This window comes from Perca flavescens, chromosome 6, assembly GCF_004354835.1.
Source record: "Perca flavescens isolate YP-PL-M2 chromosome 6, PFLA_1.0, whole genome shotgun sequence".
Classification (NCBI taxonomy): Eukaryota; Metazoa; Chordata; class Actinopteri; order Perciformes; family Percidae; genus Perca; species Perca flavescens.
This window is the reverse complement of record NC_041336.1, coordinates 22,314,579-22,328,083: the sequence shown is the minus strand read 5'-3', so window position 1 is coordinate 22,328,083 and position 13,505 is coordinate 22,314,579. Positions and strand designations below refer to the sequence as shown.

Genomic DNA, 13,505 nt, shown 5'->3' with positions numbered 1-13,505 from the left:
TGATTCATGAATTTATTTATTTATCTATTTGTCACATTTATTGTGTGGAACCGCCTCTCCAGAATGTCTCGCAGGTGAGAAAACATTTTGTACATTTTAGCCCTAAAATTTCTGGAATATGTGAGAGCATGGGATGTAGCCTACTGGTTGTCAAGGATTACATTTTAAAAGAACAATGAACAGCTGAAATTATTGTAGGCCATTCTGATTAAAGGCAAAAGGAATTTTTTATGTATTTTTATCTTATAATTTGCTGACTAGTTCTGTACTGTTCCAACCATAAACCTTTACACACCAATGCTTCATTAATCTTGCATATCTCTGCCGAAGTAACATGTTTAATTTTGATTCTGCTTTACAATACAATCTATGATTCTCTCTTTATGTGAAATTTATTTTCTGTTCTTCTTTTTTAATCAGGAGAATCTAATGGTGAGAATTGAAAAAAAGGATCTTCGCTTGAATATGTGAAACCACCCAGTTTGCTTTATTTGTTGTGATGTCCTCACAGTTAAACCATTTAAAAAATGTATAAAACTGCAACAATACATTTATAGCCACAAGGGGGTAGAAGAGATTCAAAAACAAGCTTCTGCACACAGTTTCAGCAGACACAGAGCAACATTACTGTCCCATGTCTTTTGCACACAATTCAGAGCTGGTATTTCATATGATATGTATCTGGTATTAATAAGTGTTTTCTTATTATTCATCTGTCTCTATTTATTGTGATTGAATCTTAAACAATTTGTCAACAAACATGGCATGTCTTTGGTCGAAGCAAACAAGTCCTATTCTTCTGTTACCGGGGGAGGGCTTGTCTCACTGTAAACCCTGATTTAGTTGTAATTAAACTTTTTAGTGCTTACTACTTATTCTTTCATATTTTGTTAAAAAACATATTCATTACTAAATCACATTTGTTGTTTGTAATACATACATACATGTTTTGTAATAATCAGCTTAAGTATGCTATGCACAGATCATATTAAGCAGAGATAACTAAGGATGTTTAGTTTTTGTATGTGAGGGGCGGGGTCATTTGAACTGTTCTGCACTGAAGTGATGCAAAGGCTCATGGGAAAAAAATATATGTTCTGAACGGTTTCTCTCCTAGTTAAAATGTGTTTTAATAATGTTCTGTTAATGTTGGGTGTGCATTTATGTTACCTGGGTTTTAGTTTTGTATGGTTGATTTAGATATTAGTAACTCTGTGTCCCAAGTGAACCTTTCTGTCCAGGTCAATCATTGCAAAAAGACAACATTATCTGTGTATTGTTAACCTTTCTGATTTTTTTGCATCAGATGTGTTGAATACATTGCTCTTAAAATCATACTGTCACATTAATTATTTCTTTAGTAGTGGTAACTAGCCCAATGTTTTACATTTGTCATGTTTCTTTGCATGTTTAAAGCTATAGTGCGTAGTTCCTGTCTCTTTCATGAGGAATTCTAAGTAATGATAACAAAACTGTCGGTGCATCCACATGATACACGCCTTCTGTGATCGCGCACCAGTATTAAAATAAACATGATGCACTCTTCAGAAGCGGTAATTACCTTCACTTGATTTTCTGTGCGCGAAGTTTCTGAACATAGCCATACTGAGAAATACACAGAGATCTGTGTGGAGCTGGTAGTCTTAATTAGCTTTGTATCAACTCATTTGGCAATGGCTTGAATGTAATGGACGTTGATTAATATAAAAAGTTACGCACTAAAGCTTTGTTAAAGGAAAGCAGAGTTTATCTGTTGAAATGGTCCACCCCACGCGCAGAATCTGTTACGTGAACCTAGATCTCTAAGAGAGCGACAGCTTTTATTAGGGGTGAAATGCTGAACCCTGCTTATGTTGGAGATCAAGGTCCATGAATGACTGACATCACTGTGAACAATTCAGTCTACAACTCAGCCAGAAGATCCTGTCAGTTGGAATGTTTGCAGGAGTAACTGCAGAAAGCCCCAGTGATGCCGCTGCAACAGGAGAGGTCTGGCATAGAGGGCCAATTTTTTTTTTTTTTACCACAACACTGTTTGGTGTGATCATATGGACAGGAAGTGAGACATCAGTGCACATTTAAAATGATATTGGTTTCTTTTTCTGTGAAATGGAAGAACAAGTGAAAAATGTTCCTTTTTGTGTGCATTTGGTGTGATCTAGTCAAACCGATTGGGTGTGATATAGCCAACGTAAAAATAACATTTATAGTTTCAGATAAAAATCTATTTGAGCAATTATCACACATGCAACACCTCATCACGTTGCTGTATGCTGAATGAGCAAAGGAAATCCTGTGTTAACATCGCTGCATCTGTGAAACACATGGTGTGAAGGTAGAGTTGATGTAATTTTCTTGTTAGAAATAAAACAAAATAATAATAGATATATATCATTTGCAACGTTTATGGACTTTTCAAGGAATTTAATGTCATTGCTTTCAGTCAGTACTTGCTGTTCAGGAATATATTTCATCTTTGTATCACATGGATTGCATATCATCATTTTACTTCTTAGCACATTATTGTCAAGGTTATTTAGAAGTAATTTCTTTGAAGCAAATACAGTTCAAGAAATGTTGTTGGACAAATACATTCAACCTTCCAGCCAACACTGTTTAAGCCTCTTGATTTATTTTTAGTGCAAAAATGGGTCCTTGCACTCCGTGGTCTAATCTGTGTTGCGTTTTATTGTTGTCTTTGTTCAGCTGAATAAGCAGACTAATTAATTCACACACATGGCTGTTTGAGGGTGAAACTCTGCTACCAATTCACATTAGACATTTTAAAACTGCCTCTTTTAAACTTAAAGAAGTGGCCAACAAGTAGTCAGCACTGTCAACATTACATTTAGACACTAATCTTGCTGCCTGCTTTCTGCTCTGCCTGTCTGTGCTTCTTGTGCGATGCCTGTGATGTTGTCTGTTTCATTAGTGTTTAGTCAGGCTAATGTCTGTTGCTTGTTACTGTCCCAGCAATGTTATGTTTGTGTATGTCTATCAAAAATGTATGTCTATGCTATTGTGCCTTGTTTGTTATATGGTCTGAAAGTTCGGCTTGTGCGTGTGCTCCTGTTGATCTTGACAAAATGTTCTTGTCTTTATTTTTATTAACATTAGTATAATCAACTTTTATTGTATTGGACTAAATCTGTATGTATTATCTTTAGCTTATTTTTTTATATTTTTAGAGTGACCTCTTACCACCAGTCCAGGGACAGCAGATGTAAAATAGCATCTTGGCTAATTTGACATTTTTTTTATATTTTTCAGTGGGCATTGTCTCTGCTCATCATATCTGAACAAAATAAATAAAATAAGCTCTCCGTATGAAAAAATATGTTATATAATATGTTATGAGAGTTGTCAGTCGGTGACGATGAGCTCAAGGCGTCTAGGCTTCACGAAGTGGGAAATATGCCTTACAAAAATAAAATTGGAGAAGTCATGATTACTAAAATAAATCAAATATCCAAAGAAGGAAGTGAGAGCATAAGGGTGGCACACCTTGTGACATAGCCGAGGGTCTCAGATGGATAACAAAGATAAGATTTAAAACAAAATTAAATTTATAAGAGCTGATTAGACACTTGTCCCTTTCTTATTTGTTTATGAAAATAAAACCTGAAAAGTATACAGCGTAAAGGAACACGGCGACTTATTGGGACTTTAGCTCATTCACCGTATCCCCCAGAGTTAGATAAGTACATAACATACCCCTCTCATCTCCATGCGTGTTGTAACTCTGTCTGACGCACTAATTCTCAGAAGGCTAAGCACTGCTACTTGGGCGGAGTGATATTACTCCAACTCCGAGCGAACTCCAGGCGAACTCTCTGCTCCTCACCACGGGGCTTCTCAGGTGTAAATCACTCCGCCCAAGTAGCAGAAGTAGCAGTGCTTCGCCTTCTGAGAATTAGTTCCCAGTATGTATACGGGTGTCGAGTGGTTCTCCCTCTCAGTTAGGCGTTGGATGCGCTGGCATCTTTTTATTTATAAAGCAGTACTAGGATTACTTCCTCCTTATCTGAATGCTTACATCCTCCCAAGGTCTGCAGGGACATATCACTTGCGTTCACAGGATCTGTTTTTATTGTCAGTCCCTAAAGTCCGCACTGACTTTGGCAAAAAGGCTTTTAATTTTGCAGCACCATCTGCATGGAATCAGCTTCAGAATGAGCTACAGTTGAAGGAGTTGGTCTCACTTTATTCTTTTAATGGCTTTCTAAAAGACCTTGCAGAAAGGCAGACTGTCTGTCATTGTTTTTAAATTGATTTAGGACCTAGATTTTCTTTATGATGACATTGGTGTTCGAATATGATGAGTGAAAGTGTGTCTATGTTTTAATTTCGTTATTGTCTTTGTATTTATTGAAACCTAGCTGCTGCCACTTGTCAGGACCCTCTTGTAAAAGAGATTTGTAATCTCAAGGAGTTTTTTCCTGGTTAAATAAAGGTTTGAATGAATACGGTTAGAATATGGCTGTGTCTCATGTGACCTTGTTATTTGTACATGCTGTGACTCAGGGGTGTAGCACGAAATTCTTGGTCCCTTTAGAAAGGCATTTTCTATGGGCCTCTCCCCGCATCCACAGCTATTCATTCTAGCATCTTTTTGGGCCCTACTCACATGAGGGCCCTCAGTACTCAGTCCTCTTTTTCCCCCCAGGCCGACGCCCCTGCTGTGACTATACAAATCACAACATGTAAATAGGAAAATGTTGGCGTTATTTTGTCACTTATTGGGAGCAGTAGGTTAGATGGAGCCGGTTACCTCCAGGATCAGGGCTAAGCTAGGCTAGCAGTGGGTGCATCAGACAGAGTTACGACACGCACGGAGGTGAGAAGGGTATGTAGGGACTTATCTAACTCTGGGGGATACGCTGAATAAGCTAAAGTCCCAATAAATCAGCATGTTCCTTTAAGTGACAATAGGTCAGAGCACAAGACATGGTTAAAAAAAAAAGATTTAAGATCCCCTCCACTTAAAAATGTTGTTATGTCCCCTAAAATGTCTGAGCTTGTATGCTTGTATAGTGACCTGTATCTGTGTCACTATAGTGACAAACTCGAGTTTGCCACTAGAGAGGTGTTTTCACATTCCTCTACTAAAAGGGGAGATGTCCGTGCACTTCCCTAAAATCTGAGATTAAAATATATCCCGGACTAGCTTGATTTGGTACGTCACAGATTTGAAAGCTAATCACTGTCTAATATGCAAAGGCTCTAAAACACATGTGTCAAACTCAAGGCCCGCGGGCCAAATCCGGCTCCTCGCTCATTCTGATCCGGCCCCCATATCAATCTAGGTTCACAATATATTTTGGCCCACCTAGTTGTGCGCCAAACCAAAAACATGGGAAACTGTTCTTCAATTTGCAATTACGCGACACTCAAAGCAGAATTTGGCAAATTTGCTGACTTTGACAGAACCAGAGAGTTTGCATATTCCAGCTGTGAAAGAGCTTGTTGTGAGTCAGCTGGGTGGTAGCCTACTTAGAAAATGTAATTATTGTTTTTACTTGATTTTCTAAATTCTAGGAAGGCTTTGGAACTTTTTGCTCATTTTTTCAGGGCTTTATGTGGACCAGACTGTAAGTGAAAAGACTATATGAGACATGCAATAATTGAGACAAAGATATTTGACATTTTCGATGAAATAAAGGCATGTCAATAAACTATACATGTCTGGCCCTTGATGTGATTCTCTTTTTCCAGTGTGGCCCTTAGTGAAATTGAGTTTGACACCCCTGCTCTAAAAGAAACCTGGGCACCTAGGTAGCTCACTTGGTAGAGCGCGAGCCCATATACAGAGGCCCAGTCCTCTACGTAGAGGCCACGGGTTTAAGCTGTCCTGTCAAAAATAAAGGCCTAAAAATGCCAAAAGAAAAAAAGAAAAAAAAAAGAAACCTCAGCTCCTCCAACCTCCAGCTCAGAGCAGACTTGTCAGTACAGCGAGAGCGTCACCGTAGCTGTGTCACCCACTGCCAGATACAAGCTAACAAGTTAACAAGCAGTGTTGGGATACTTTCAAAACGTATTTCGTTACAGAATACAGAATACATGCCCACAAATGTAATTTGTAACGTATTCCGTTACGTTACTCAATCTGAGTAACGTATTCTGAATACTTGGATTACTTCAGGATTACTTCCACATTGAATTGTGTTTTATAAGTGTAGGAATGCGGCTATCACATCCAGCTTACTAAACAGGCCTATACTGGTGTGTTCTTTTTATTCCAACCAGCTGAATGTGTACCTGAACAAGCAGATAGATTATTGTATTGGTAGTCCCGAACTGCATACTACAAAAATCTAACCGCGGTCTAAACTACCACAAGCTAATTTTAGCTAACGTTAGTTAGCATGTCAAACGGGGCTATAGTCTTTAAACGGCTCTGGAGCTAGTAAATCAGCATGTATACATATAGGAGAATGTAAAGTCGCACGTCAATGTTAAAATAGCAAGGTGACCAGTAAAACTACAGCAGACGACTACCCTTGGCTAATTAAAAAAATAACTTACTTTAAGATGCTTCTTCAGGTTTGAGGTGGAGTAATTTGGAGCTGAAAGGAGGCTGGTTGCTGGCAAGCAGAGGCTTCACGGCACAGTTAGCTGTATTTCATTCTCCCTGTTCGTTCTTTAATGTGAAATGCTGTTTGAATTTCCAAGATAGAAACTCATTGCTGCCCTGGCCCTGTCGTGCCCGTTCCGACTCCATTGTGACAAATCACGCAAATAGCTATTTTTTTCTATTTCATATCGGGCTTCTGGAAAATGCATTAAGTTGCCTTAATTTATTCAGAGTGAATAAACTCGTGAAACGGAGTATTGTCATCCATTGTGTAATGTGTATGTGTAATCCATTGATTTTAACAATGTAACTGTATTCTAAATACCAACTATTTAAATTGTAACTGTAACGGAATACAGTTACTCATAATTTGTATTCTGAATACGTAACGCCGTTACATGTATTCCGTTACTCCCCAACACTGTTAACAAGCTACATAAACAAATATAAGAATGCTAGCTACACTTGCCATTTGAATATGTCTGCTGATTTTCCAGAAAAAAAGACTCTGAATCTGGTTCAGACAGGACGCAAAACTATCGCCGCGGAGCTGTCCTAACTCTAGCGCTCAATGAGGGAGAAAAAGTAGATGTGCTTTCAGCCCTATTTAAAAAAGATTTTTTTTACTTCTTCTGAGTTAATATTTCTTGTAATATTAATCATAGCAGAGTATTTTTACATACTTGAAAAGGGGGACTTGATGATTAATCGACTTCCCCAATGTATGTCTAACAAGACAAAAAAAAGTTTGTGTGTAGCGCAGTGTACGGCAGTGTATGTGTGGTGTATACAAAGTGGAATGGAAACTTGACAAGTCATCTCTCATCAGAGGGAAATGACAGCGGCACCTGATAAGTCTGAAAATATTTGTCACTTTATTTGCAGGTCTGACCCCGAGAGGACAACATGGACTTTCTCAAGTGGCCTCTGTTTTTTGTGTGCCTTTGCTCTAAGGGTATGGTTCATTTTCTACACTGTATAACCAGTTGTTACATTTTCAGCTCAAAATAAGTCAATTTAAACAGTCAGCTATTAGTATTTTTGTTGTTTTATCATTAGTATTTTATTTTGTGCAAGTCCTTCTCACCACTGCTATCTCTTTGTTACATTTTCCTCTGCATTTTACAACAGGTTCTAAAACTGAAGGCTCATCTTGGACAATTAAGGTGCCGTCCTCAGTAAAAGGTCTCCCTGGATCCTGTGTGGTGATCCCCTGTTCGTTCAACTACCCAGATCCAGGCAGGGTGGTCACTGAATTCACTGGGATGTGGGCCGAGGGGGAACATGAGATCATCTATCACCCAGACAAGTTAACAGTGAAGCAGCAGTATCGGAGTCGGACAGAGCTGTTGGGAGACATCAGTCAGAAGAACTGTTCATTTAAGATTGATCCCCTTAAACAAAGTGACCAAGGGCCATTTTATTTCAGGATTGAAATGGCAGGCTATGAAAAGTTTTCTTACAAAGAGAACACAGTCTCCATTACAATGAGTAAGTAAAATTAACAACTTTTACCAGACTTCTGTAACCGTACAGTTCATTGATTCCTGCATTTTCTCAGAAGTCTCTTTTTAATTCCAGTGTTGCATGAGTGAAAATTGAGAAAATTCAACAATGGTTACTTTCCTGATGTTATTGACTTCCTTTTTCTACATCATATGAAATATTATATTTGTGCAAACAGTCAAATAGTTTAGCTAGAGAAGTAACTGAACGCTGCTCTACATCGGAGGTGGAAAACGGAAACTACAGAAATAAACGGGGCACAAACGCAACACATCTACCGCAGAATGCCCACAGCTGGGCGCGTCCATAAACCTGAAGCTGCGCTGCATTTTACAGAAAGAGTGGACACAAGCAGGTCTGCTTCAGAGCTCCGTGTGTCTGAGTCTGAATCGTAGACTGGAAACATCACGTCACAGGAACTAAATCATTAGCATTGCGCTCCTAAACTTTGTGTTGATGGCATCAATGTAGGCTATTACACTGATTTGGCTACGATTCCTCCCAAAACTTCACCCGGCTTTCCTCACGGAGAGACGGTTGCTAGGTGATATCAACAAATACAGCATGGTCGGACACCGCAAGTAGCCCGTTCTGTTTGCCTCGGAAAAATAAACTGGACAAAGTTACATTCGGAGCTAAACTCAAAACATTCGGGGCTGAAGACCCGGCAAAATCGGCTGACGCCGCTCCTGGTGTAAACCGGGACATTTTAGCGTCCCGACAGGCTTTTGTCGGGACTCGGGACAAACAATTGAAAATCGGGACTGTCCCGGTCAAATCGGGACGTCTGGTCACCCTAATTATAACTTTAAACAAAGTCCTTTTGAAAATACTACTGAGTTGGTAACAGCGGTCATTTAGGTTTCAATAGTCACCAACTATCTCGTTTCTCACTTCCTTAATTGTGCTATTGTAACTACCCTCTTCTCACTTTAAATAACTTTGATCGAAACACAGTTGAAACAGTTTCATTTCTCTACAAAGATGTATGACATGGAGGCCAAATGCCCATTTTGAGAATTCCTAAATGTTCAATCCTGTTAGTTCAGTCAACGTTTCTCATGATTTGGGATTTTTAAGTTTCCTTCCTTTTTCAATTTTTATTTTTTTAAATATTGAAGCCCATCAGGGCCAATACAACATTTCAAAATACACAACATTGCCCACTAGACGATGTGATCATCCTCACTTGTAATAGTAGCCTTATGATCTTTGCATTTGCCTATCATGATCTTTCTTGGTGTTACAGGTGTACCAAATCCCATCCAGTTCTCTGTGAAAGAGGAGGTAGTGGAAGGTGATAAGGTGTCTGCATCCTGCTCAGTGTCTCACTCCTGCCCCACCTCTCCTCCTGTCTTCACCTGGAGTCACACTGGACACACACATGTCCAACCACAGCAGCTTGACGATGGCCAGTGGAGAACAACATCTACCCTAAACTTTCAAGCTACCAGCGCTGATCACAACAAGCCTTTACAGTGTACTGTAACATACCATGGAGGGCAGCACCAAACAACATCCAGAGACCTCAAAGTAAAATGTAAGTGTATATGGCAGTGTGGCCATAATAAAAGCTGATGCTTTAAACACTGTAACTTAGTAGGTACGTGATATTATTAAACAGTATATAGCACTTTTTAAAACCAGGGTTACAACAGGCTTCACAGCTACAAAAAGATGATGAAAAACATTTGAAGGAATATGAAAATTGAATTGAATTGAAAAGAATTAGAACGAATCGGGGCAAGGAAATACCAATGAAGAGAATAAAGATCAAAATTTGAAACCAAACCACATTGAGGCCTACAGTGAAAGATGGGTAGTAGAAATGTTAGTGTGATGATATGTTACATAACCTACTGGATTTAGGGTTTTCTTTACCAATGTGGAAGCTTTTTTACCAACACACATACATTCAAATATAGTAGCTTCGAAGCTTCTTAAATCAGGTTTAGTCGCTGTCAGAGGATTAACAGTCATCAGGAATCCGTCTGCAATGGAAGAAAAGTATTAGGTTATCTCTTACTGTATATTGGATTAGCTGGCTGCATGAAGGACAGCACATTATGTCTGCTTCTCTGTATTTTCTATAGACACATAAAAACCTACTTAACGGCTTTATGTAGTTATTTTGGCCCTTCCCGATTGCTTTTTTACCCATAGTGGCATAGCTCTGCCTGTCCACCACTTTGGTCAAGGTTGTCAAGACTGAAATAGTTCAATAACTAGTGGATGGATTGCCATGACATTTTGTAATCAACATTGGTGGTAGCCAGAGGATACATCCATGACTTTGTTGATCCCCTGACTTTTCCTCTAGCACCCACATGAGGTTGACATTTGACATTTTGAGTCAATTATCAGATCAATTTTGGCATATACTTTGTAAAAGAGTAGGTTACAAAATATACTCCACCATGGTATCATGAAGGGTTAATTGTATGTTTCCATGCAGATGCCCCAGTAAATGTGACGGTTGAGCACAAGTCAGATGTAAAGGAGGGAGAAGCTGTGCGGCTGAGATGCTCCAGTGATGCTCACCCCCCCACCAGCAGCTATCAGTGGCATAATGAAACTGGTGCTCAGCTGCATCAAGGAAACGTCTACATGCTGCCAAATGTCTCCAGACACACAGGAGCTCTGTACTGTACTGCCATCAATGCAGTAGGACAAGGCAATTCAAGCCCTGTGCAGCTTAATGTGTTATGTAAGTAAACAAGTGTAAAAATAAAGAGAGAGTTTTCATTTAAACACATATATAAAAAGTACTATAATAAAGGAAGACTAACTCATAACTCCATTCCTTGTGCTTACAGATGCCCCTGAGATTAAGACGGCTTCTTCCTGCTCCTCAGAGGCAGATATGGTAAAGTGTGTGTGCATTGCGGAGTCCAAGCCTCCCAGCATTGTCTATTTTGTGCTTTCTGACAGAGTCCTGCCAAGCACCGAGGTAGAGAAACACGGCTTTGTTACCATTGGGACTCTGCGGGCAAAGTTTGGATCTTCTGAGGCTGTCTACTGTCTGGCAAACAACACCCTGGGCAATGCCAACCTCACACTCGCTTTACCTTACAGTAAGGACATTTTGTTTTTTCAGAAGCACATGACATTCACCTGAAGACTGAAGGTATGAACTTTGTATTGAGAAAAAGTAAAATTACACTACATGATTTCTCTTTGGACAGGTAAGATGCAGAATCTGTATATTATCATCGCTTCTGGAGCAGGAGGGATTTTGGTGATGCTTTTAATAACAGTGATAGTTGTTAAAAAATGGTAAGTTATGTTTTTCAAATAAAGCATTGAAATGTGATTGCTGTTAGACATTTAAAAGATGTGTAAATAAAAAATAAATAAATACCATTGTGAGCAGACACCAGAAACATACATACATCGTTGGGTTTCAGGTTCTTAAACTAAACACTATTATTCTGCCAGCAGGGGGAGGTCTAAGGATGCACCAACACCTCGCATGAGCTCACTGAAAACAGATAAAGATGTGGTGCTCTCTCAGTATGCTCCAACAAAAAGGTGTTAGTCATTTACCTCAGTTTAAACAAACATCTCAATGAGTGAAACCTTGCTTAATAAATGTGTAAAAAAAAAAAAATTATCTGCATTCTGTCCTCAGAATAGAAAGGTGCTATGATGAGGTACAGTGCTCCGGCAATTACGTCGATGATCATGTGTATGGCAACATGGAGGTATGTACATTTTTCTTCATTCCTTTATTATTTCCTTACATGAGAGAAGAAAGTGAGTTAATCTTGTTTCCTATACAGATCGACTGCGATGAAACAATATATGCCAACATGTAACATTGTTGAACTCATTTGAGGAACAGCTCCATCTGATGTGGGTCAAGAAAGTTGTACAAAAAATATGCTTTCTTCTGTATATAAGTGCTGTTTTTCCCCTGTAATTCCCACATATTTTTGAAAATAATTCCCTGACTGCTTGTCCGATCAACAGTAACAAATGTGAATGATGAAAAGTAATTTGTTAGTTACATATATGTTTGATAACTTTTAATTTTCAGTCAAATCAATGTATTAGTCACCTAATGGCAATACATCTTGTCACACCTTTTGAATGTCCTCTTAAGCTGTATCTGTATTTGTATGTACTGTATAAACACATGTATTTTCACAGATTGTATTCATTTATTAATCAACTAAAACAAACTGATAAAGTAAATATATTCAGTGTGTACTCAGGTCAATGTGGAAAAACCCTTGTGTTGCTTGAAAGTGTGTTAATGGTAAATTGACAGGAAGGCAAAGGGGAAGCTTGTCACTATCTTAGCTGTTAGTACAGAAGTGTTCATCATCACACATTTCAAACAGACACACACCAAACACTGCCCTGTTCTAACCTCACAAGCCTCAGACCTCAAATGATTATCAACTTAAACACAAATTATCTTTGGGAGAAACGGTATTCATCACTTACAACCCTATAGAGGCTGATGAATATACATATTATATAGTTGGTTTTTTTAATCCTTTGAAATTTCAACCTCATAGGTGCCCTCCTATTTAAATGACATGGCCTTTAAACATTTTTATGTATTTATATAAGTTGGAATATTTGTCGGCATGTTTGCCGTCCATTGGCTAGCAGATTGGGATTGGACATCATAGATCACTGAAAACAAGTGTAAGATGAAGTATTTCATGTAAACCATTTTAATTTAAGACTCATCATTTAAGAGCGAAAAAGGAAAACCACAACTTCAGCTCCATCACCGGTGAAAAAGAGAAATTTAAAGTGTAAAAAGCATGAAGACAATGAATTACATCTTAAACTGTATAACTGTTGTTTTATTTTTAGCACACATACCATTCATTTACTCACCTTTGAATCTTTTAATTGTTTGAATACACCTTCATTAACTGTGCCTGTGAGATTTGTGCAGTGTCTTTGGATGTCATATTTATAGTCTATATTCACCCAATTTCAAAATTGCAATTGTTACTAAATGTTTTACAAAGCGTTGAGCTCATAATGGGGGTCAGTGTTTAAACAGCTACAGCAGAAGCCTAGGAGACGGATGTTGTTTCAATATGTGATTACTTTCTTGTTTGTCCTCTGTTTAACATGTTCTGTTACTTTTTTCACCTACAAATGAATACAGAAAGAAATTCCAGAGAACACAATGTTCCCGTAATGCTGCAGTTTGTCTCATTGAAGATGATAAAAAGACCAGATAAGATGAGTCAACAAAGGACTGCTGCATTTTAAAGACCATCACATGCTGTCAATACACATGTTTTGTTCTTAAGGCCCTCACGTCTACAAATGACATCCAACCCAGTGTGTAATATAGAAAACTTGTGAGGAGTTTATAGATGAGTTACAAGATGTATTTATATATTACCACATGTTAAATTTGCTTTTTCTCAGTCCGTGTTTTTAAGGGAAA

The 13,505-nt window shown here is 38.4% G+C and overlaps 1 protein-coding gene across 4 annotated transcripts; it reads left to right on the top strand.

The window, feature by feature from the left end:
* The first annotated feature begins 1,675 nt into the window (after window positions 1-1,675).
* LOC114556563 (sialoadhesin) lies at window positions 1,676-12,296 on the top strand. Of its 4 annotated transcripts, XM_028579546.1 has the most exons (10): window positions 1,676-2,335; window positions 7,460-7,529; window positions 7,706-8,065; window positions 9,330-9,620; window positions 10,536-10,787; window positions 10,897-11,154; window positions 11,266-11,356; window positions 11,519-11,611; window positions 11,712-11,784; window positions 11,863-12,296. In XM_028579546.1, exons 2-10 carry the CDS (start codon window positions 7,481-7,483, stop codon window positions 11,896-11,898), a joined length of 1,503 nt encoding a protein of 500 aa, XP_028435347.1. In that variant the 5' UTR covers window positions 1,676-2,335; window positions 7,460-7,480; the 3' UTR covers window positions 11,899-12,296. The 4 variants fall into 4 exon arrangements, 3 of the variants coding, with proteins under 3 accessions (XP_028435347.1, XP_028435348.1, XP_028435346.1); XR_003692702.1 differs by lacking the exon at window positions 1,676-2,335 and having other exon boundaries at window positions 7,360-7,529; window positions 11,717-11,784; XM_028579547.1 differs by lacking the exon at window positions 1,676-2,335 and having other exon boundaries at window positions 7,361-7,529; window positions 11,522-11,611.
* Window positions 12,297-13,505: the final 1,209 nt, after the last annotated feature.

Coding starts and splice junctions, on each gene's coding strand:
- LOC114556563 (XM_028579546.1), top strand. CDS start 7,481: ATGGACTTTCTCAAGTGGCCTCTGTTTTTTGTGTGCCTTTGCTCTAAG. Junction 10,788..10,896: donor TGTGCAGCTTAATGTGTTAT/GTAAGTAAACAA, acceptor TTGTGCTTACAG/ATGCCCCTGAGATTAAGACG. Junction 11,357..11,518: donor GTGATAGTTGTTAAAAAATG/GTAAGTTATGTT, acceptor TTATTCTGCCAG/CAGGGGGAGGTCTAAGGATG.